General features: G+C 42.6%; 1 protein-coding gene across 1 annotated transcript; it reads left to right on the top strand.

Moving 5' to 3' along the window:
- Window positions 1-9,920: 9,920 nt before the first annotated feature.
- On the top strand, window positions 9,921-20,473 carry ZC4H2 (zinc finger C4H2-type containing). Its single transcript, XM_082322880.1, has 5 exons — window positions 9,921-9,988; window positions 15,826-15,997; window positions 17,289-17,461; window positions 18,620-18,782; window positions 19,950-20,473. Exons 1-5 carry the CDS (start codon window positions 9,936-9,938, stop codon window positions 20,061-20,063), a joined length of 675 nt encoding a protein of 224 aa, XP_082179006.1. The 5' UTR covers window positions 9,921-9,935; the 3' UTR covers window positions 20,064-20,473.
- The last annotated feature ends 3,864 nt before the right edge of the window (window positions 20,474-24,337 follow it).

Genomic DNA, 24,337 nt, shown 5'->3' with positions numbered 1-24,337 from the left:
TAGCTGGGGTGATTACCTGGGGGGGGGGGGGGGGGAATCATTCTTGCGGTTGGAATTGTTCTGTACCGGATTTGTTGTCACAACGATAAGGCTGTGTGGACTGACATTAGACTGTTAAATGGAAGCGGCTAATTTTTTTCAAGCAACAAAATTCAATCCTCTGCTCAATGGAGTAGGGGAGTATTTTAGCATTGATTTCATTCTGCATAAGGCTGCAACTTGTTTTGAAAGGTATCTGCCTATTAGCTTTTGGGTTAGAAAGGATCAAATAGAAACAAGGTTGAATTTTTCAGGGTCAGCTGAAAGATTTTTTTCAATGGCAGTTCTGTGCTTAAGTCCCTTAGCTCTCTTTGAAGAATCTAATCCGCGTGCTGGGAAAAACTGACCATTATTTGGATCTCACACATCAAAGTTTATAAATAGCAGCAGAATAGACATTAAACATCAGTGCAGTGATTTCAGCTCGTATAAAGAACTGTCAGACCTATTTTGTATACAAGGAAAAGTGCAACACAGACACGTTAAGACACTTGACCAAAGCCATGAAGCAAAAGCTGAATGCTACCAGTTGGAATGTGCTCGAACAGCAAGTGTGAGCATCAGAGCTGAAAGAGCAATCCTGATGTCCAGACCCCTGGCCTTCTGCTCTACCCTCAAAGCAACATGCCTCATGAAGTACTGATTCTTGACTTTGCGATCTGGAAAAGGATTTTCATCTCTAGAAACACTAGGGATCTCAGAGCGTACATCTATCGGAATACTGACAAATCTCTGCAGGGTATGTTGTGCCTTTTCCTCACCTTGTTTCTTCAGCTGATAACAGTGGTGAAAGAACGTGCTTCCCTCTTCTTCCTCTATCACTTTGTCTGCTGAAAGTTACACTGAAAAAATATTCAGAAATTTGGCAGCAATAGCAGAAGCAGCATATAAAGGACTGTATTCTTCAGTGGTGGGGAGAAAAAATGCCGCTACATTACCAAAACCAGGGAGAGTTGAGAGGATACAGACAGCAAAGAAGATTCACAGTACTTCAAAGGCAGCACAGGGAGGAGAGCACGAGAAAACAGACATGCTGATTCCACAGCTGAGAGAAGCACAGGATGTGTTACCACAGCAGACACTGATTTTTCTGTGGATGCTGAGCTCAAGCTAATTGCATGCTCCAGAAGACTGCTATTTATCTAGAGTCTGATTTAAAACCTGCTGAAAGCAATGGGAATCTACCTACTGACACGAAATACAGTTCACCTCAAGCCTTCATTTCTTTTGAATGCTTTTAAGTATTGTTTCTTCCCCTCATTATTCTGCACAACTAATTATTTGTAGTTTTGTACAAATGATGAAGTTTGTATTCCTGTATTTTTAATTACTTTATGTGAGACCTAACACACCTCAGACCCAGCTGGTTTTCGACCCTTATGCATATTAAGCACAAGTGGTACTTCTTTGACCTTGCTGTTATATAAACAGATGGGTATTGTATAAATAAAGCAAAAATGAAACTATACCAAAACCTTTAAAGTCTCATTCTTCTGGGGAAATGAAGGGGAAAGACAGGCTTGCATAAAGCACCTGCTAGTCCCAAGAGACCGTCTTAAGTATGCTCCAATAATGTTTTGATGGGTGTGGTGGGTTGACCTTGGCTGGCCACCAGGTGCCCACCCAGCTGCTCTATCACTCCTCCTCCTCAACTGGACAGGGAGGGGAAAATAGGATGAAAGGCTCGTGGGTCAAGATAAGGACAGGGCGAGATCAGTCACCAATTAGTGTCATGGGCAAAATAGACTCGACTTGGGGAAATTAATTTAAATTATTACCAATCTAAATCAGAGCACGATAATGAGAAATAAGAACAAATCTTAAATCACCGTCCCCTTACCCCTCCCTTCTTCCATGGGCTCAGCTTCACTCCTGACTTCTCTACCTCCTCCCCCCAAGCGGCGCAGGGAGACAGGGAATGCGGGTTGCAGTCAGTTCATCACTCGTTGTCTGTGCCGCTCCTTCCTCCTCACACTCTTCCCCTGCTCCAGTGTGGGGTACCTCCCATGGGAGACAGTCCTCCAGGAACTTCTGCAACCTGGGTCCTTCCCACGGGCTGCAGTTCTTCATTAACTGCTCCAGCGTGGGTCCCTTCCACGGGGTGCAGTCCTTCAGGAACGGACTGCTCCAGCTCGGGTCCTCCGTGGCACCACAGGTCCTGCCAGAAAACCTGCTCCAGTGTGGGCTCCTCTCCATGGGTCCACAGGTCCTGCCAGGAGCCTACTCCAGCATGGGCTCTCCGCAGGGTGAGAGAGGAGAGGAGAGGAGAGGAGAGGAGAGGAGAGGAGAGGAGAGGAGAGGAGAGGAGAGGAGAGGAGAGGAGAGGAGAGGAGAGGAGAGGAGAGGAGAGGAGAGGAGAGGAGAGGAGAGGAGAGGAGAGGAGAGGATATTTTTGGTTGGACGGGACCTATTGTTGTAGAAAATGTTAGTCAAAACTTAGAGCTAGCAGCTTAAACATTAACAGCTAGAGTAGACAAAGCCTATAGATCGTGGTATATGAACTGTAACAACTGTATTACAACATGCCAAATAGCTAACTACCGAATCAGCTGAAACCGACTTAAGAGGATACGCTATTGTAGAAGATGACCACTTAGCAACCACTTAGTAATAAAACAGCAAACAAATCAAACCAATAAAAATCAAGAAGCCCCCAGACCTTGGTATTACTATTGGTCCAAACTATCGCGTGATGGATGGGGAACTTAGATTGTAAGGGTATAATTGCCCAGGGATTTCTTTGTTCGGGGTCCCTCTTCAGAGGCACCCAGCTTGAGCTGTAGCGCTATTAATAAAAAGTACATTCATAAAGGAATCTATCTTTCGGCTTATGTGGAAACCTAGAGTTGAACCCTGTTGCAGTGGCTGGCATGTGTAACTTCCATAACACCTACAATGATCATCTAGTCCAACTGTCCAAAGCTTCCTTCAGGGAGCATGCACCTGCTCTGGCATGGGGTACTGCATGGACTGCAGGTGGATCTCTGCTCCACCGTGGACCTCCATGGGCTGCAGGGGGACAACCTGCGTCACCATGGTCTTCACCAGGGGCTGCAGGGGAATCTCTGCTCTGGCGCCTGGAGCACCTCCTCCCCCTCCTTCTTCACTGACCTTGGTGTCTGCAGCGCTGTTTCTCTCACACATTCTCACTCCTCTCTTCCAGCTGCTGTTGCGCAACAGTTTTTACCCCTTCTTAAATATGCTATCCCAGAGGCAGTACCACCGTCGCTGATTGCCTCAGCTTTGGCCAGCAGCGGGTCCATCGTGGAGCCAACTGGAACTGACTCCATCTGACATGGAGGAAGCTTCTGGCATCTTCTCACAGAAGCCACCCCTGCAGCCCCTCCGCTACCAAAACCTTGCCACGCAAACGCAATACAATGGGTGAATTATTAGAATCACAGAATAGCCCAGGTTGGAAGGCACCTCGAAAGATCATCCAGTCCAACCTTTCTTGGGAAAAGGAGCCTAGGCAACATTATCTATCACCCTGTCCAATTGCATCTTGAAAACCTCCAGTGATGGGGACTCTACCACACCCCTGGGGAGGTTGTTACAGTCAATGACTGTTCTCACTGTAAAAAATGTCTTTCTTACATCAAGATGAAAACTCTCCTGATGCAACTTGTACCCGTTGCCCCTTGTCTTCTCCATGTGGCTCCTTGTGAAGAGAGAGCCTCCATCCTCTCTATTAAAACAAGAACAGCCCAAACAGATAAGTGATCTGAATTTTAGCAATGCAGGAGTGGACGGGAAGATTCTATCCCAGAGGTAAGGAAGAAAGGTGATAGGAATTGTTCCTCAGCTATTGTTTACATAACATTAAAAGCATCCCTACATCTGTATTACATCATTAAAAGTATTCCTAAATCCATATAACAGACCATAAGTATCAAACTTTATGACCCCTTTGAAGTACTTTGAAATATGTAGATGTAGTATTTTCTGTCCCTTTTTTAAACATGGAAAGAAAAATGATTGCTAATACTTGTGGGTAGGCTGACTTCCTGGCTAAGAACTTCCAAATATTTTCTAACACTTTGTGAAGTGGTTTTCTTTATGTCATTCAAAACAGAGTAAAGTTACAAGTTGAACATCTGCATTTTCATTTTCTGTCCTCGACCTTTTAGTTTAGCTTGTAAAATCAGAAATGAAAAATAGGATAAGCATTGCCAATGTTGGCTGGGACTCTCATCACTCCTGCTAGAGGGGACTTTCCTTCTCTTCCTCTCATATCCTCGCCCTGCATGCTCTCACTCCCTCAGTGTCTTAGCAACAAGATTCACTGGCCCACTGGAGCTAACTTGTCTCCTACCCCCTCAAATCAATTAGTTAATCTATTTAAATCATGCATCAAAGAAGCCTGCCCCCTTTGAGCACACAGCTCACTTAGGGCTCAATCCTACAGTCTTCAATTTTTAAGGCAGCAAGAGTTTGCAATGGACTCAGATTATATGAGGATTAGACCTTGCATGTTCTAATTTCTTTACAAAAGCTGTGAGATGATGAAGGGGATGCTGATGGCTATCACCGTTTTCCTTCATCTTCTTCTTTCTTTAATTGAAGAACACGACATCATAGGAAAAAGTCCTTAAATAATGCAAAAAATAGCTAAAACATCTCCCCATTCACAACTGCTGCTTATTAATTATCTGTTCCAGAAATACGTCTTCTGCAACACCAGCAAGAGTGCATTTGCAAACATTGGATTTGTATAATACAGATAAATCCTCAAAATCATTACTTGGAAGATTCATAAGAGACTCAAATAATTTTTATAATGCCTGAAACCTTCAATTTATTTCTTAATTTATTGTCTAGTAGAATTGATAGAAGAAGAAGGTAGATGTTCTGTGCAAGTCATCTGAGTTTTTAACTCTCTTTAACTATTGATTATTAATTATAATTAGTGATAAATAGATTATCAACACTAATAATCTTCTGTCTGAGGGGAATGTTTGATCACTACTCTCACTTGCTCAGGCATTAGGTGAACCTCAGCCACTGCTTCTCATGATGTCCAGTGCTCTCATCTTTTTCTATTCATTCTCTCTTTTTATTTCTTGCCTTATATTTAGGTAAATTATTTGGAACAGAAACCACCAGCTTTTGTCCTTGGATTTCTGCAGTGCTAATTATGAAAGGATCCTGCTCCATAGCTTAAGACTGTAGACACTAATGTGATGAAATTCATGACAGGGAAGATCTCACTGTTCAGAGATACCAACCACCTACAACTCGCATGGTCTCAGAGCTGACACCTCTACTCTCATGGGAACCATTTCTCGAAAAGCAAATACCAATTTGCTAATGAAGTTGTCGTGGTTTAACCCCAGCCGGCAACTAAGTCCCACACAGCTGCTCGCTCACTCTCCCCTGGTGGGATGGGGGCGAGAATCGAAAGAGTAGAAGCAAGAAAACTCGTGGGTTGAGATAAAGACAGCTTAATAGGTAAAGCAAAAGCTGTGCGTGCAAGCAAAGCAAAACAAGGAATTCATTCACTGCTTCCCATCGGCAGGCGGGTGTGCAGCCATCCCCAGGAACGCAGGGCTCCATCACGCGTAACGGTGACTTGGGAAGACAAACGCCATCACTCCAAATGCCCCCCCTTTCCTCCTTCTTCCCCCAGCTTTACATGCTGTGGTGTGGGATATCCCCGTGGTCACTGGGGGCAGCTGTCCCGGCCGTGTCCCCTCCCAGCTCCCTGTGCCCCCAGCCTGCTCGCTGGGGGGTGGGGTGAGGAGCAGAGAAGGCCTTGGCTGTGTGTAAGCACTGCTCAGCAATAACAAAAACATCCCTGTGCTGGCAACAGTGTATCCAGTGCAAATCCAAAACATAGCCTTGTACTAGCTTCTTTGAAGAAAAATAACTCCATCCCAGCCAAAACCAGCACAGAAGTGTAAAAAAGTAATCAAACTCTCCGCTATTAATCCTTCAGAGAGTGTGACTTTCTTCACATCCTGAATCAACACAGGTGCTTCAGTGACTGGTCAAAAGCAATCCATCAAGGGATTTATCTTTGTTATGGTTACGATTACAAGAGAGTGAAAGGCATGACATACAAATATCAGTTCAGCTATTTTCCCTAACTATGGCTATTTAGGGATCTCGGTTTGGGTCTGTTTGCTCCAGCTATTAGGAACTTCCCTGTCTCAGACTGAGGACAAACTTCAGTCCCAACAGCTCGGCTCTGAAGCCTGTTTTCTGGCTTCTTATTTCTTCCAACTCGAGCACCCTCATCCAAGCCTCTCCACAGCTTCAGTTTACAACTTCCCTGGAAAACAAACAAACAAACAAACAAACAAACCCCAACAAAACAACAAAAAAAACCCACATGGGTAGAAAATTGGTAGGGGTGATTCCCAACACGTCGAGTGCATTATACTGCACAAATCTTCCATGTGAAATGCTGGGGACTGTGGCATGTGAAGAGTTTCCAAGAACAATTTGTAGCTCAGAACCAGCTATTTTACCTAGACTATGTGAGTTCCGTTACCAAGTATTGCAGTAATACATGGCTTTAGTTTCTGAGATTTATGTCGGCTTCATAACTTCATGCAAATTTATATTACTTTACAGGTGTATACAAAAATGGGGTCCCTGCTCCAAAGCAGCACAAGGGACAAGGATGGTAAATAGAAGTAGCAGGAAAAGCACTTAGAGAAAACAAACTGCCACAGAGAACAAGAGAATAGTAAAGAGCAGGTTGTAGAACACAGGTAAACCAAGGGGTACACACACACCCAGCTTATCTGTGCTTAATGGAAACTAATAATTTTTGCTATTAAAACACCCAATTTTTAAAATAAATGGGGGTCTGGTACTGGAGTCTGCATTCATTCCAAATTCCCATTTATTTCACTAGGAATTAAAAGCCTTTAAAATGATGACTGAAGCTATTATTATCAGGCAAAAATGAGCAGAAAGCTGCAGCACACTGGTTCTGATGTCATCCCTGAGTGCTGAAGAGTTTTTATGGCTGACCTGATTTCCTGGATCATTCATTTCCACTCATCAGTGAAAGCAGAAAAAAAGGGCCAAACTGCATCTCTGGGGACTTTCAGCTTCTCACACTGCCTGGGACAGGGTCTGATCCACATTACATTTTATTGGTGACAGTGTAATTAATTTGTGTAGGAAAAAGAAAATCCCACTGATAAACATTTGCTGCCTCAGTTACAAAAGGTTTGCTTAAACATCATCGTTACACAAACAAAGCAGGGCAGAGAGGGTATATCCTAGCAAAAGTTCTTTGGAGGCTGGCCTGGTATCAGAATTCAGGAGTTTAAGCCTTTTCTTCCTTCTTGACAAGAACTCAAGAGAAGGTAGAGGGAATGTTAGCCTGTCACATTCCCTTCTACAGGCCTAAATCTCTTCTGTTACACAGAACATTTTGCATTTTTCTTTTTTGCTTTCATTTTTGTGCCTGGTTTCTCAGTAGGTTTTCTGTATTTGTTTCAGACTATGCATGCAATTTCCAAAGATAACAAGTGATATTTTTATTGTAGTTTTAGTTTTAGCTCAGCTGAGTGCACAAGAGAAGACTCCGTGATTCCTCATCGTGACACTTAATAAATGGGAAAGTTCCAGACAATATTTGGTATAAATGCATCAGCAACTGAATGAGAACACACCTCAGTTTCTTTAAAATAAATGAGCAGGAGTAGAAATATTTACAGATAAGTAGGAGTTACTACTTTGAAGCTTTGGACAGACAAAAATTCCAAATTAGCTTTTTTTTCAGATCTCTTTGCCTGCCTTCCTCCCAGCTGCCACTCCAGTCTCAGGCCCCATCCCTTCTCCAGACAAACCCTCCTGGTTGCCTATCGTTTTTCATTCTCAGTGACTCCTGGTGAAAGGTCCTCCTCTGCCAGGACACATTCTTTCATTTTTCAGCCCTCTCAAGAGTGCACTCTCTGACTTGAGAACTTAATGCAGACACTTAAATCCATGCTCACGTGTGACAACTCATCCAGTCCCCAGGGCCCTGGCCATGTCGAGAGGTCACTAAAGAAGGAGGAGCAGGTCATTGCAGTGGCAGGCTATATGCCACATTTGTAAGGGTAACTCAACCTTGATCAGGTCAAAACCCCTACCACAAAGCAAGGATCTGCAGCACTTGGATTAGTATGGAGACACCTTTATCTAAGTAGTTCTTAAAAGCAATACAGAGACTTCTCCACCTCCCAGATGGCCTTTCCTAGTGAAGCACTCTGTAGTTGGACATTTTACTGAAATCTGCCCTAAACTTTCTGTATTGCTCATTAAATAGATTACTTTTTAGACTTCTCTCTCAGCTGACCTAGTGGATTATTTGCCATGATGGCTCTTCTAACACATTTTTCACACTGGAAGACTATTATTATTATGAGCTACATCTATACCATCCTATTTGCTCAGTGCTGGAGCCAGAGCACAACACCCCAATGACTCACACCAGCTGCTTATTACCTCTTACTCTAGTTTGCTAGCTTTCCATGCACAGATATTCATACATGAAGGGGACTGCTTGCCCTTTAGTCTGCAACTGTAGATGCAGCTGGCTCAAGACGTTCAGTTCTGTGACCGTAAGCCCTAACTCAAGCAGATCTACCACATGCCATGTAAATACGGCCACACTGTCTTGCATTCAGCCATCCTTCATGTTCCCCAAAACTCTTGTCATTTTCTTTGCTCCTCTGCATTCTGTCCATTTTTATTTTTTCACCTCCTTTTCAGAGCCCCAGACCAGACACCTGCAAGTTTGACCAGTGCTGAGTAGAGGTTAAGTACTTCCAGTGCCTTCCACATAACATTTCTGTAATGTATTCCAGAATAATTGCCCTGTTCTCATCAGCCTCACACTACTGACTGATGAGTGGATTCACCAAGACTATGGTACTGCTGCTCGTACATTTGTAACACACAGAAGTTTATGTTTGCAGAATCCAATTTCCCTACTGACTGTCTAGACCTTAAGCTTAACATTCATTCTAATGTGCTGATCCTTCAGCCCAGCATGACCATCAGAGCTGGTAAACCCCAGGGTAAGTGCTTGGGCATACAGGTGCAGGATCATGGATTTACACTGTGGATCCCTTAGGACATATCCTGGAAGAGACCTTCCGAAGTGTTGAGATACAACTGTTATCTTCATAAATTACAACACAGTGCTTAGTACATTACAGAAGCCGAAGGAAAATAATTACCTGGCTGAGGAAAGACTGGGAGTCTATTCATCAGTCCCTATAAAGTGTTCTGATATTCTTGGCTAGAATGCCCATAGAAAGACAAATGGTCACTTTCCTCAATCCAACAGTTTTATTCACATTCTGTTTTTCTTTTCCATAGTTACAAGTGCTATGTATAGTAGCAGAAATAAAAAAAGAAAAACCTAAAGAACAAAGTATGTCTTTTCTGAACTCCAGGCACAGTCACATCACCCAGAGCATCTAGTAGAAAACAGCATGGTAGTAATAATGGCTACAGCATGCCTTTGTGTCAAAAAAGTTTTTAATCAAAATCGCGAACTCAGTCAACAGTCTCTTAGTGTATATTCGATAATTTTGATGAAATGCTAAACATTGCACAGGAGGAAGCCTTCTGCTCTTTTTGCACTCCTAACAACCTTTGACATAATGAGGTGTGACAAATTGATTTAAAATGTAGCTGCAGGAAGCAGGGCAGGAAAGCTCTGCTCTGCCTTGTGGGTGCTGTAGTCTTTCTGCCGCCTCTCTGCCTGGGCAGCAATGGGAGGCTGGACTCTAAGTCCCAGAGCTCCCACTAGAGCCTGCCGCACAGGCTCAGAGACCATATGCTAGGAGGGGGTGACTACATTGTGTCTATTGTATGTTTTTTCTTTTTTTCCCCTGACATTTTGTACATTTCACGGGAGGTTTAAATCGGGAGCGAAAAGCATGGCAGATGAGCAAGAAATTATGTGCAAACTCGAGAGCATCAAGGAGATCAGGTATGTTTGCTTTGTGCCGCATCAGTTACGCGAAGCAGCTTTTTCCTCGGAGGAGTTGCATCGATCTGAAAGTAGCTATTGTGCTGCTGAGGGAAAGAAAACCGCCGCGGGGCTTCCTGATAAGAGCTGAAAATACATTTTTCGAAGTAGGGAAGGAGCATCCGCTGCTGGGAGTCGCTGCTGGAATGCGCAGTGAAGGGCGGCAATGGTCGTGCATTTCCAGGGAATTAGCCCCGAGCGAGAACGGGAGAAGGAGGGGTGCGCGGGTGGGAAGGACGCAGCAGCCCCACGCAGCTGGGGGAGTGGTGTCGGGCTGCGGGTGGGGTTTTTTAAGCCCTTCCAATTATTATTTCTTGTTCTTCAGGCTCTCTGTCATAAACCTATTATTTTGCCCCACTCGCTCCCCGGCGGGAGCCTTGACGGGCTGGGAAAGGAGGGGGGTGGCGCGGCACGCAGCGGGGCCGGGCGGCGCGGCGGCAGCGGGCGGGGCGCAGCCGCAGGGCACGGGGCTCCCGGGCGGCCAGGCCGGGGGTCCGGCTCCGCGTTGCGCTGGGGCCGTGGCCGGGGGGCGGTGGCTGTTTTGAGAGGGGAGCAGATGAGCTGGGGAGCAGCCAGCGCTCAGCCGGCTTCGTCCTGCCCGCCCTTCCCGCTCGCCCGAGGGCGGAGGGGCGGCTGAGGCGGGCGAGGAAACCCGCGGCGGTCCCCCCACCTGCTGTTTCTGGCCCCCACCCCGAAGCGGCGAGCAGGGCGGCGAGTGGCGGGGTGGCAGCGTGGGAGGGATGGGGACACCGGCACGGGGCCTTTCCTGCCCTCCCCTCCAGGACCCGCCCAGGGCAGCAGCTGGCTCTCTCTGCTGCTCCGTGCGGGGCGGTGCAGCCCCGATTTCTGTGTAGCGTCCTTCGTAGGCTGAACCGCAGGGTGCCTTGGAAGAGGGGGCTGGTAAGCAGCAAGGCAGGGCACCGTGCCTGCTCACACCGCGGGCGTGCCTTAGCTTTAGGTAGGGCATTTTCTCTCTTCGGCTTCGGGCACCGAGTTTCAGGATGAGGCCTGAGCTGTCTGCATTTAGTAGGAATTCATGCACCCAAAAGCCAAAACACGTTACAAAGAAAGTGAGGGCTGTGATTTTGGATGTAGCTGGGAGGCGCAAGGCACGCTGGCAGCGGGTAACCCCAGAGCGGTGAGAAGTGTTTGGGACAGGACAGCTGGAGGGGGGCTATCGGGGAGAGAGGACAGAGGGCAGGGGACAGAGGCGCTGCCACCAGCAGCGCGTGCAGGTGGCCACAGAGCCTGCTGCTGGTAACCGCACCTCTAAGAAGCACATTTTACCCATGGAAGAGGTGAATTGGGCAGCAGCGTATGGGCCTCAGCCTTCTCCACACAATACTGCAAAGGAGAACAAGGATCAAGCAAAAATATTTGTGTGTCTAGCATCCCAAAACTATTTGTAGAAAGAGATGGGACAACACATACTTTGCAGAGTAGGAACAATGCTTTTCTACTCAACTGTTAGGCAGGCTCTGTTTTAAAATACAGATCTAAATATGGCCTACTACAGTTTGTGGTCCAATTACTATAACACTTAATTTAAATATCTCATTACATTACCTTTTCAGAGAGAGTGGTATCCTGTATTTGGAAATTTATGGTGCATTCAGTTTTCTGATAATATATTCAAAGGCGATCTATAAACTGTAATTAAGACATTTTTGCTATTAGTTTGTGGCATAAGGTACTGTAAAGGCGATGTTACTAGCTTTAGTGTACAATGAAGTATCAAGAAAGTTGCTTGAATATATTTTAAATTTTAAAAAAATCAACATCAAAAAGTCTATCCTACTTGCAACATTGATGTCAATTTTGAGTCGCCTTTAAGAAAATCTGATCAAATAAACCTATTTTTTCATCCCCAAATCTTTTACAAGGAGCTTGCATTCTATGAAGAGTTTCCTTCAAAATAAACATGAGAATTTCTTATGTTTACAGGCACACCTTTGATAGGTTTGGCAGGCTTTATTTTAACTTCCATTCCATGTACTATTCTACAGCAGAGAGCAAAAACCCCTCACAATCAAAATCAAAGAAATTGCCCACTCCTGTAGTTGATCTCTGTCACCTATTAAAGGCAGCTCAGCTGGGTTTTTGAAGGGATTCTGGAATGTGATTTTGAAGACCTGTATCTATATCCGTATCTATATCTATAGATACACACATATAATTTGTAGTCAATGGAATACTGCTGTCAGTAAACGTATGTGTATGCCCACAATCCAAACATATCTGCACGTGCTTATTTATATGCATCAAGTAGTTCTACAGAAATAACCCCAGTCATAAAATTAAGCAAATGCCTAAAGACTGGACCTCAGTGTTCTGACTGGGAGGAGGTAAAAGAGAATGAGAGTGAACTTACTGATGACAGATGCTAGTTTCACTGCTTAATGTCCTATTGGGACGCACTTAGTGACTACTATCAACAATGCAGTGTAAGAACTTAAATAGAAGGGAAAAGAATATGAAGGCAGAATTCATTAGGCAGTCTAGTAATCACACTTATGGTTTCTGTTTTAAAACATTACTGCATGTTGCCTGATGCTAACAGGGAGAGTTCTAATTTGTGTGCACTTTTTCTTTCCTAGTGTCAAAAGCTAATCATTTGGACTGAAACAATCCCCTGCAACTCATTTGTTGTAGCAGTTTGGCAGAGCATGGCAGCCAGTGACTAGTAACAGTGAGGAAACTGATCCATTTCCATGGTCTGAGGTGAACACATGCCATAAATACACGGGAGGAAACAGGGAGGAAATTGGGGACAAATACTCCCCGTTTCGGTAATCAAAGCTGCCATTACTAAATAAATGTTTTAAGTCAATGGGAACAATGAGACTTGATGAAAACAGGGTAGGCGGTTGGATGGTACTTTTTAGTGGGATATTGCCACATTTAAAATGGAAGGCAGAGAGGATCTCCTCTACTGGTTTAAGTCCAATATTTACATTCAGACTGGTATATGCCGTTGTGTAGTAAATGACAGAACACCTCCAATGACATTAAAGATTACAATGTTGTAGCTACATACTTGAATTCTACCTACATCCAGGCTTCTTCTGCACTTCATTCATAGAACTTTTACTAGCTGACTTATTATTCCAACAGCTATTTTTTACTCTAATGGTGAGACACGGACTTTTCAGAACTGGAATGACTGTGTACCTTTTGAAATAAATGTACGCTCACAGGTACACAGTTTATATTTTCTATAATAAACATACTATCTGAAGCACGGTGAGCTCTATGGTGAGCTACAGTACAGATATAATAATCATACTTACCGAGTGAATTTTATCAAATTTGGTTTTAAATATGTCTTCCACAATATCTGTAAACGTCTCTGAGTGACCCCTGACATGTTCTTATTTGTCATTGGCATTTTCTGTATCTCTCTTTGGTCTGGTATTTCTATTCTTAACAGCCATGATGGGTTGCCATCACTGGGAATAATAATCTGTATCTCCTATGACTTATTTATATAGAGGAAAGAACTTTACTGTTACAATTATTTCTGAACTACCAATGCAAGGCAGAATTTTGTCTTATTTTATTCTAAGGAAAGAAGCAGCAGTCCCTCTGGCCTTCAATTTTTTACTTGTTCCATTTTAAATCTCATTCATTCATATTATCCCTACCAGGCAGCCCATTTCTGAATACATACCGGAAAAGTTATTTATGATACCATTTTTATCTCTTGCAGCTTTATAAACTCCTGAAGTGAGAGAAGGAGGAACCCTGGTCACATTACTAGCTATAGCACTTGGAATAAATAGCCATAATCTGTTGTCCCAGGGACTGACTCTGCTTTCTGCCACGCTCTTCAGCAAATGGTGGAAGCCCGTTGTGCCAGTGATGTCTCACGCACTCAGGAAAAAGTTACCAAAACTAGGTGCATAAGCAGATACTGAACTCACAAAGTCTGATTTGGAAGCAGAAACGAGGGGGCTGAGAGGAGGATTCACAGATACAATGTCAGAGCCTCCCCAAGAGGGATGGTGACAGAGGGTGAGCTTCGGTCAAATGAAAGCAAGAATGAAATCTATACAGACACCTGCCATATACTTTAAAGAAGGGTCCTCAGGCTAGCTTTAAAATTTCTTTGGGAATTTTGGTTGGAGTGAGAGAAAACAGTAACTCTGTTAAAGCCCAGGATATATATATTCCCTATTCTTACAGGTATGATATAGAATAACACTGAGATAAACCACTCATTTCTCAGCGCTGTGGGAGCAGTTTCAGAAAGGGCCCTTGGGGACTGGGTATGGAAACAGTTTGTAAAAGGAACAAATGCCCCACAGAGGTTTAAGAATCCCCTTTCCTAGAAACAGGTGATAGACCAGCTCCCTCCAGGGGGCTCAGTGCCTTCTGCTTCCATTAAAAACATCAGACCCGTGTTGCTTGCTTCAATGGGAGCAAGTCTGGGCCTAGTGGGAAGGGAAGTCACACACCCTGTTCCAGGATCGGGGTGGAATCCCTGTTCTGGGATTTTGTTGCTAATCTGACAGGCAGCTTCCTATAATCTACAGACTGCATTCTATACTCAGCTTTGCTGCTTACGGTGAATTTGAAGCAAACTTATCCCACTTTGCATTGGGATAGGAATAGGATATGTAAATATGAATGCAAACCTCTTCTTCCCCAGCCCCGTCTTACATCATGCTTGTAGGAGGTCTACTGTGTTATTCAGTAGTGCACTTGGAAACCAATCTGGAGCTATTGTACCAGGTGTTAGGTGACTAAAACGGAATGCTACATTCCTGTCTGTTTCACACAAGGTAAAGCGAGGAGTCCTGAACTCTTGATTACATGACTGAAAGGTGACATTGCAGCCTCTTGCCAGAAACACTTCAGTGTTGTTGACGCATTGGTTACGCAGTATCATATTCTAACTAACAGTACAGGAAAAATAACTAAGGCCTCTTCATTAACTAAATCACAGGAACAAGAACAGTTTGTTTGTTCTGTTCAACAGCTTGGACAAGTGTTGAATCACTACAGCAGCAGGCTGTTCTGCCGCTTAAAACTGTCTGATGACTGAAACTCACGCTCTTTGATTATTAGCTTTGAAGAGAGAGATAAGGACTGAGTATCTAAATATTTTTGCTATGGAATTACAGATTGGCACAAATGAAAAAAAAATCAGAATGCAGGATATGGGCAGAAACACTTACAAATATGTGACAGGTACTAGATCTTAGCAAAGAACCAGGAGAATGCAGAGTTACTTGCAAGTGGGATGTTGACAGCCAGTGTCATTTGAGTTTTTACTATTCTGATATGTCATTGCTCTGGAATTTTCTTTAACCTGAAGTTGAAGTTAGTATTTTAGCAGTTCAAATTACTGTCTACATAGTTTTAGTCAGTGTATATGACACTATAATAACCTCCAATTCATTTTACATTTCTCAGAATCCTGTGCTAAACCTCCCAGATTTTCTGTATTTCTCTGTTTTGGAACTAGGATTTAATCTGAGTTAACTGATGCAGTAGAACTCTATTGGTACAAATTCTCTGAATCTACAGTAACTTTTAAAGTCTGACAATGTTCTGTTAATTTCATAATTCAGTGTAAGAATTCCCATAGCACAGAAAAGCTCAGCAAAAGAGCTGGGATTAGAATTCAGTTCCTCGTTGCACCTCATCCTTTCTCAGACTCATTTAGTCTCACCCTTGTCTATTACTGCTGTCACCTTCTTCCATCTATTCACATATAAAGTGACACCTCGGAAAAATATGTTGCAGCGACTCACTGTTGTTTCTCTGTATTTTTAATTGTCACTGGGATCCAGGAATAAGACTTTGCAGATGGAAAAAATAAAGGCACGACTGAAAGCAGAATTTGAAGCCCTGGAGTCTGAGGAGAGGCATCTGAAAGAATACAAACAGGAAATGGACCTGCTGCTGCAAGAGAAGATGGCCCATGTGGAGGAGCTGCGGCTGATCCACGCTGATATTAATGTGGTATGCAACAGTCCAGCTGCGGACAGCCTGACTAAGACACGGTTGTATATGAATCATGCCACAGGTTGTGGAATTGTGCACATCAGTGAACTATCACTGGTTCAATAATCTGGACTTTACAACACCATCCTAGGATCCTACAAAGAGTGCAAAGTAAATTTACCTCGGGGTATTTGTTTTTCCCTGTCTTGGGCAGGATATTTTGTAATGTTGGCGTAGTAAGCATTTGCACCATGAGGATAGATAACCAAGCCCATTCTGGCTACAGCTTTACCAGTAGCCACAGTAACATCACTCTGGCAGTCCCATAGAAACTGTTCTTCCTGGTAGTCTTTCCTTGTTTAGCACCTGGAAACAGAGAAACTTTGGCAGCAAGGTGGGACTTTTGATTGGAGGTTTTTGGAAGAAAAGACATTTTGGGAAAATATATGATATTTGTGAGGTTCTTAGTAAGAGCTGACCTTCATCACTGAGGGGAACCACCAAACATTAAGAAGCACCAGCCTGAAGGGAATTAATACAAATAAGAGAAAAGCAGTTTATAAACAAGGAAGATCAGCCAATTAGAGGGGCTAAACGGGGAATATATTTTTAAACCTGCAGTTTTTACGTCATGTTAGGGCACTTACATGACTGTACAGTGGTTTCTAGCTCTGAAGGTATCGGTGCTTTGCACCTGAAGAAAAAAGCTCCCACATTGTAAGCAAGTACAAGCTATGTACTGGATGTGCAGACTGCATTTATGTATCACTTGAAATGTCTGTTCCCCTGCCCAGCTGCATAACCTCAGTCTCTGTTTCATCCTCCCCTCTCTTTCCTGTCAGATTGTCTTTTTCTCTGCTGCTTTTCCCACTTACTGCAGTAAGAGAAGCAGGAACCTTTCCTTAGCTTGTTTGTTAACGTCTAACCATCGGTGTTCAGGTATCTTAGAAACACAGAAAATTAGTTTATTCTAATTTAATTTCTTTTTTAATGTGCCTTGAGAGTTTTCCATAGCTCCTCACTTGCTGACTTATCTGTAGCCTGTCTACCTGCTTTTTCTGTTGTTCAGAAGGTCATATGGGTTGAAGGCATCTTTTTTAAATGAAAATGCATCTCAAATGTCACTTTCAGTTGCTTCTTCCTTGCCCAGTTTTCATCCTCCCAGTATCTTAACTCTGTTTTACTGCTGCATTGTCTCCAATCTCTTCTGTCTTGAGTAAGAAAAATCTTTCTGATACAGTCTCTTGCTCAATCAGAGTTCTATTAAAGGAACAGTTCTTTAAAAAGCATGCCCATCCTCCTGTTTCAGATGGAGAATACTATCAAGCAGTCTGAGAACGATCTCAACAAGCTCTTGGAATCTACTCGTCGCCTACATGAGGAGTACAAACCCCTGAAGGAGCATGTAGATGCTCTGCGGATGACTCTGGGATTGCAGAGGTTGCCAGATCTATGTGAGGAGGAAGAGAAACTGTCCCTTGAGTAAGTTTCCAAAGCAAACATTATCTGGCTTTGTACCTTCTCTCGATTCTACTGGTTGTTTTGTCATTTTACCTTTGTTGGTAGGTGGAAAAAAGAGCTTAAGAGGTAAGCATGAAAAACAAAAGTTAACAAAAAAGGGATGTGGGAGCACACGTATTTGATAACATTCAGTCTGAATTTGTTGGAAGTTAAATTTAGATTATTCCAAGCTGCAGACTCTACACATGACATGCAAAAATTCAAGGGTGGTTGGTTCTCTAGATTTTTATACCATATGCTGCTTTTTCTAGCAAGACTTTTTTTTTCCTGAAAATAATTTTTTTTTCACTTGTTTAGCAAGCAGAGGTAGGAGGCAATGCAAGAAAGGGATACAAAACAAGTATTCTTCAGTTGGTTTGTGCTACTGCTAGTCAGAATTTTACTTTTTGCTGCATGGCACTGCATCCAGTGTCACATGGCAGTGACATTTAGCCTTATACCTACAACTGTCAACAAGTAAGTTTACCCTAGATATGGAATAGATTTGGACAATAAATTATAGTTTCATTTTTAGGTATAACCTAAGTGGGGGAAGGTGACAGAATTAGCTACTATTCAAAGAACAGTGTCCTTTGTTCAACAGATCAGCTTTAAATGCAAGTCATGTTTTAAGAAACTTACATTTCTCAACGTCCAGCACATTTGGCATCATTTTCACAGACACGGAGTTTTCAAGATGTCTTTTGCATTTCTTCAGAAATGCTCTTTTCCATTCCAAGCACCTTGACACTACAAAGAATCTATTAATCTATTTCATACAAAAGTTATTCATTTTAACAGAATGAAATATAAAAACTAAGTTTGACAGAGGTGCATCTAAAGCTGTTAAAGATTAAATATACATGTTGTCTATTTTAGATTTATATCCAGTTGTCCATCAAGATACCTTAGAAGCTGACAATCTGGTATCTGGCTGAAGTGTACAAATGCAGAGGACATTACCACTCATTCTATTTGTGAACTAGCCCAAGTGGTGTCTAAGTGTAGGCAATTTGACTCTAGTGGAGGAACATGATAGGGAAATGTGATCCATTATAATTTAACACAAAATATCCCTTACAAATTAATGGAATGCTCCAGAAGGTGGTTATATTTTTCATTTGTTTTCCTTTTGTCTAGCTACTTTGAAAAGCAGAAAGCGGAATGGCAGACAGAACCACAGGAGCCTCCCATCCCAGAGTCTCTGGCTGCAGCTGCAGCGGCTGCCCAACAGCTGCAAGTGGCTAGGAAACAAGATACCAGACAGACAGCAACTTTCAGACAACAGCCACCTCCAATGAAGGTCAGGAGATGGAATGTGATGGGTTTTCTTTCTTGTCATTGGAAAGTATTATGCTTATAAAGTTGATCAATATTTACAAAAAGGAAAAATGATGTGTTCTGATCCAGATTTTTCCTGCGGTGGTTCAAAATAAGAGCAAGCCCAGCAGACTTAAAGTAGTAGCACCGGTCATCAAGGGTTAAGGACAAGGCTCTGTATTATTTGACTCCTTTATGACTTAAGAGTCTCCATCAGCAGAGATGTAGGCAATTCCCACTCCTCTTGTGTTTCATGTGGGAGAAAGGCATGTAGAAACAAAAAATGCTGGGCAAAAGAAAGACTAATAGCTGGGAGTTAATCTCAAATGGATTCGTATTAGATGCAAGGCACATATTTTATGAGGGAGAGTAACTACTGATGGTACAAATTACCAGGAAAGGTGATTGTTTCTGCACTTCTTGGGATCTTCAGGTCAAGACTAACATATGGATTAATTTAACCTAACCACAGGCACTTAAGTGACAGTTTTACCTAGCTCCTTCTATAGTCGGTAAAAAGAGCTAAGTAATTCCATAAGAGTATTCATCCCACCCAAGTTCCAAAGATTCACTGACTAAGTAGGCAAACTCATGCAGGTACAATCCGTAGTTATGTACTTACTATCTGGAGTCAGGCCATCAAAAAGCCTTTCTGAAAGTAATACGCTTCAGTCAAATGCAAGTTAAAGGGCTTAGTATGGAGCAAAAGGGCAGAGTTCTGTATCTTGTGTTAAATATGTGGAATTCATCTAATCACCCACTCCTGCCTTGAAATCTGTGACATCATAGTTGGCCTTTACTGTAACTTCTCTGACTCAGTGAGCTATTACGCATGTAAACACCTTTAAAACATGTGGAACGTTTAATACAAAATAGAATTCAACGTTAAAGTTATTGATACATGCCTGAACCATGTATCTGCTGAACTGTAGTTTCAATTCAATTGGATACTCTAGTTTTTCAGTTGGCCTGAAGTTACTGTACAGTCCAGAGACCTGGGTTGTATAACATGTACCATTGGTTTGCCTTTGAAGGCAAGAAGCCGTAGTTATTTTTTTTCTGTACTGTAACTTAGAATATGATACTCAATAACCCATGTAACACCACCACTTAAATGTCTGTAACAAGAGGCTGCAATGTCGCATTTCAGGCATGTTTATCGTGTCACCAACAAATTCATCGGAATGCGCCCATATGTCCACTCTGCAAAGCAAAGAGCCGATCTCGGAATCCCAAAAAGCCCAAGAGGAAACAGGACGAATGAAACCCAGAAGACTGACAAGCCAACACGTGACCTGTTCCAGTACTCTTCCAGTAGAACTGCAGATGTGGCCAGACTTTACTGAAGTGCAGACTCAAGTATGACCAACCCATTGTTTTCTATTTAATGCAATGTAAGCACAATGTTCCTGTTCTGTCTTAATTTCCTTCCAGTCCTTAGGATTTGGTTTTAGGAAAGTAAGTATTACTGGTGCTACAGTTTAATATTTCAATCATTCCATCTTTTGGACTCCTAAACAAAGTAGAATTCTTATGCAAGTATCCTAAATGCCAGGCTCTTCCTATTGGCGAAATGTGATTACTACAAATGCTTTTGTGTTCTCTTTTTAAAAACAAATGTTACTAAAAGATTATTCTGTTTTCTCCTGATAACAGGAGACTATTTGAAGTGCTGAAATAGCAGACTGTCTGTTTGTTTCACTAAAGAACAATTTGTTTTCCAAGCTAGTAAGACTGCATAGGTTTGGGTATCCAGCAGAGCTCTTTTTATACAGGAAATGTTCAGGGAAAAAAATAAATTTGTTATACAGGATATCAGTGCATTAAGGACATACGTGAGTTTTGATTTACTGGAGTTTGATTGTACCATTCCCTCAGACTTGACTTAAAATTTGGAAGGGGGATCAAGTTGCCTGTGTGTACGAATTTCTAAAAATGATGTAATTTGTGATGCTTTAATATTTGAATATGCTATTATTTTCAGCAGTCAGAAGACTGATTGACTTAAGTACAAGGCTCAAATGAACTGTATTAGTGGTCCTCCTAGGCTCTATGGCCAACCAGTTCACTGTGGTTCTCTAGGAAACATGGGTGAAATATCCCAAATCTCTATGCGCACAGACTGCAACATCAGCCATTCTGCCCATCTTCTGTTCCTGGTTTCTACAGCCAAAATCCTCCTTGGCAGATATATGCTCCACTGGAGCACAGGGAAGTTCAGTAACATGCACCAGAAACAGCGTCAACTAAAAATGATGTATTTCACCATAACTGCTTGGCTTTGGTGTCATTGTCCTCCCTCAACCAAAACTTCCTATTTTTGTATCTTTTAATAGGTCATTCTCAAGCAAGCTTTATTTCAGCCCAGGTTTTCTCTTGCTCTGTATGTGTGACAAAAGAACCCTGACTAAACGATCCTTTAGACCCTCCCAGTATCCGTGTCTTCCCTTTGTTTCATCTAATGTGACAACAGTTCCTCCAATGCGGAGGATGGCAGTGAGCCAACTACAGAACCAGGCCTTAAAACTTACTCATTTCTAATCCCAGTTTTGTCACCACCTTTGTTGTCTAAATTGTTCTAACGTATTAAATATTCTTTTCACTAACTTCAGGAGGCAGGGACTGCCTGTTTACATTCTTCTCTCTTTAGCCCAGGTTTTCCTCTACTGTTACGCTAGAGTGGTTATATTGAGAACTTTGCTTGTTAAATAGGAAGAACAGGGAAGCCGCAAGTCTCTGGTGAGAACTTTGCGAAACGCTGGGGACTGTACAAATCCGCATAAACCAATTTTGCTGGCCAAATCACATACATCGCCATTAATTTCCCAAGTCCGCCATAAAGTACGTGAGTATTTTATTGAATATAGTCCTATAATTTATGCCAAGTTCAGTTGGTATTCTCTCATTTTAATGTTTCATAGCCAAATAAACACCTGTCAACAGCAGAGACAGAATGTGGACCACGTGCCCCTGAAAACATGTGAAGAGCAGATTCTGCTAGCTGAATTACTGAGATTCAGTCTCTGTGACATAGCAATAATGGAGGACAGTCTGACCCCAAGCTCCAAATGGCAGTAGTGCACTAACTCTATCATTATGCATGTTTCCTAACACAAATACGAGATTCTACTTTTAAATGTCAGGGCAGCCACATGCTGTGTGCCCAGTTCAGAGCAATTCCTATCGAGTTTAAGGGAAAATGCACACAGGGTTAAAGGACAGTATATGGACTCCCCCAAAGTGCATGCGTGAGAGCAGCATACTTTGATGACAGTTGTACATAAACTTAAGAAATAGTGACAATGGAGAATGGGCGAATGGTCTGCAATGAAGTAGTGCGAATAGAAGCATAGATTTGTAGAAACTTTGACTTGCAGTTCTGAAATAGATAGGGTTAGTCATAGCTGCTCTCATTTCACTGTTACTTTGCCAGGTTCTTTCTTTCTTGGGAGATCTATAGAGCCCTAAATTGAAGTATGCTTAAGGATGCACTGTTTACTAATTTAGTATGTCAGTTATGTATTTTTAATTTTTTAAACTAGTCTCTTGTGCCCTCGTGTTTAACAAGGTTTGTTTTTTTAAAAAAAAAGAAAAAAATGCGAATGTGACATACTGTGTTTGTATCAATCATGTACTAGTGTTTACAAATCTGTTTTCACGTCCTTTACGAACTTCTGCCATATGAATAGCGTGTGTCGCTGAGAATTCGTCTAACTGAATATGAGTCAACACTGTGCCCTGGCAGCCAAAAGGGCCAACTGTGTCCTGGGGTGCATCAAGCACAGCATCGTTAGCCGGCCGAGGGAGGTGATTGTCCCACTCTACACTGCACCAGTGCGGCCTCGAGTACTGTGTGCAGTTTTGGACGCCTCAGTGTAAGAAGGACATCAGACTATTAGAGTGTGCCCAGAGGAGGGCGACCAAGATGGTGAACGGTCTCAAGGGTAAGACTTATGAGGAGTGGCTGAGGTCATTTGGTTTGTTCACCTTGGAGAAGAGAAAGCTGAGGGGTGTCCTCATCACAGTCTATGCCTTCCTTAAGGGAGGAAGCAGCGGGGGGAGGTGCTGATCTCTCTGGTGACCAGCGACAGGACACATGGAAAGGGAATGAAGCTGCATCAGGGGAAGTTCAGATTGGACATAGGAAAAGGTTCTTCATTGAGAGGGTGGTCGGTCACTGGAACAGACTCCCCAGGGAAGTGGTCATGGCACCAAGCCCATCAGAGTTCAAGGAGCATCTGGACAACCCTTTTAGTCATCTGGTTTAGTCTTAGGTAGTCCTGCAAAAAGCAGGGAGTTGGACTCGATCCTTATGGGTCCCCTTCAACTTGAGATATTCTATGATTCTATTTCAAGGAGACAAAATCTGTATTATGTATTAAGGGATCCTGGGGGTGGGAGGAGGGAGGGAAGCAGTATCTTTCATAGGGAACCAGTATTCTCCTTTTCTCTAACAGATTAATTAAGGAAGTTTAACTGAAGAGCTCTTCTCGTGGCAGCCCCGGGCCCTTTTCTCCCAGGCACCTTTCTCAAGAGACTATAGGGATAATTACAAAATACTGATTTCTTGTTTTTTAGTCAGAGGAGGAAGCTGTCTGAAGTACAGTTCTTAGCACAAGTCTACTGCATTTTTGCTCCGTGAAGCAACAATAGCCTCTTCCTTTGTACCTAAGGTTCTTTGACGATACTTCTTCACTTGGCTTAAATTCATTCTTATTTGGGTTAAATTCTCTTAATAGCCACAGAGAGACCCTTCTCAAAGCTTACAAGACTTTTATATTACTAAAGTCTGGTTTAACCCTTGCTTTGTCATTCCCTTTTCAATGGGTATTCAAGAGACAACAAAATCACTGTATTCTTTTGTTATAGATGGTTTCCAGGGTCTTTTCCTGGTTCCTCATGTGCCTCAAAGGACAGTCCTGTTGTTCTGCAACCAAATGGCAAAAAAATCACAAGCCTCTCCCCCTGTCCCCCACCTTAAGCTCATGCTAAAAGGATGCAAACACTCTACTGTGTCTGAAGGCTTCGCTACAGAAATTTTCATACCCAAGCTGGGGTAGATCAGTTGTTCAAACTTCAGTGCTGAGGACCCCATTAACTATAGAGAAAATGTAATCCAAACTTTAATACTTGTACTTCCTGAATTCAACTTTAGCTTTCAGAACAGGACACTGACTGAGTGAACCTGCCAGTGGCTTCAAGTTACAGAACCTAATTTTTAAAGAATAGCCATTGATGTGTTACTCTAAATAGCAGACTATTCAAGAAATTAGGACTTTACTAGCACTTTAAATAAGTAAAAGTGCTTTCCTTTATTTTACAGTTTTCTAATTCCTCCGACATAGGTTTTCATTTTAGCAACATCTGGCATTTTCACTGGCTTCTGTGTTTTAACTATTTTACTCCTGTGCCCAGTAGGAGTAACAGTGTGCTACCTGTTTCATTTGTCTGTACAGACTTTTTTAATAAATGTTTGTTTCATGTCATGCTTTCTTCCTGCAGAGTATTTTCACATCTGTTATTTGCTTATTCTACTGA

The sequence above is a fragment of the Platalea leucorodia genome (genome assembly GCF_965183815.1).
Source record: "Platalea leucorodia genome assembly, chromosome: 10".
Lineage (NCBI taxonomy): Eukaryota > Metazoa > Chordata > Aves > Pelecaniformes > Threskiornithidae > Platalea > Platalea leucorodia.
This window is presented reverse-complemented; position numbering and strand designations above follow the sequence as displayed.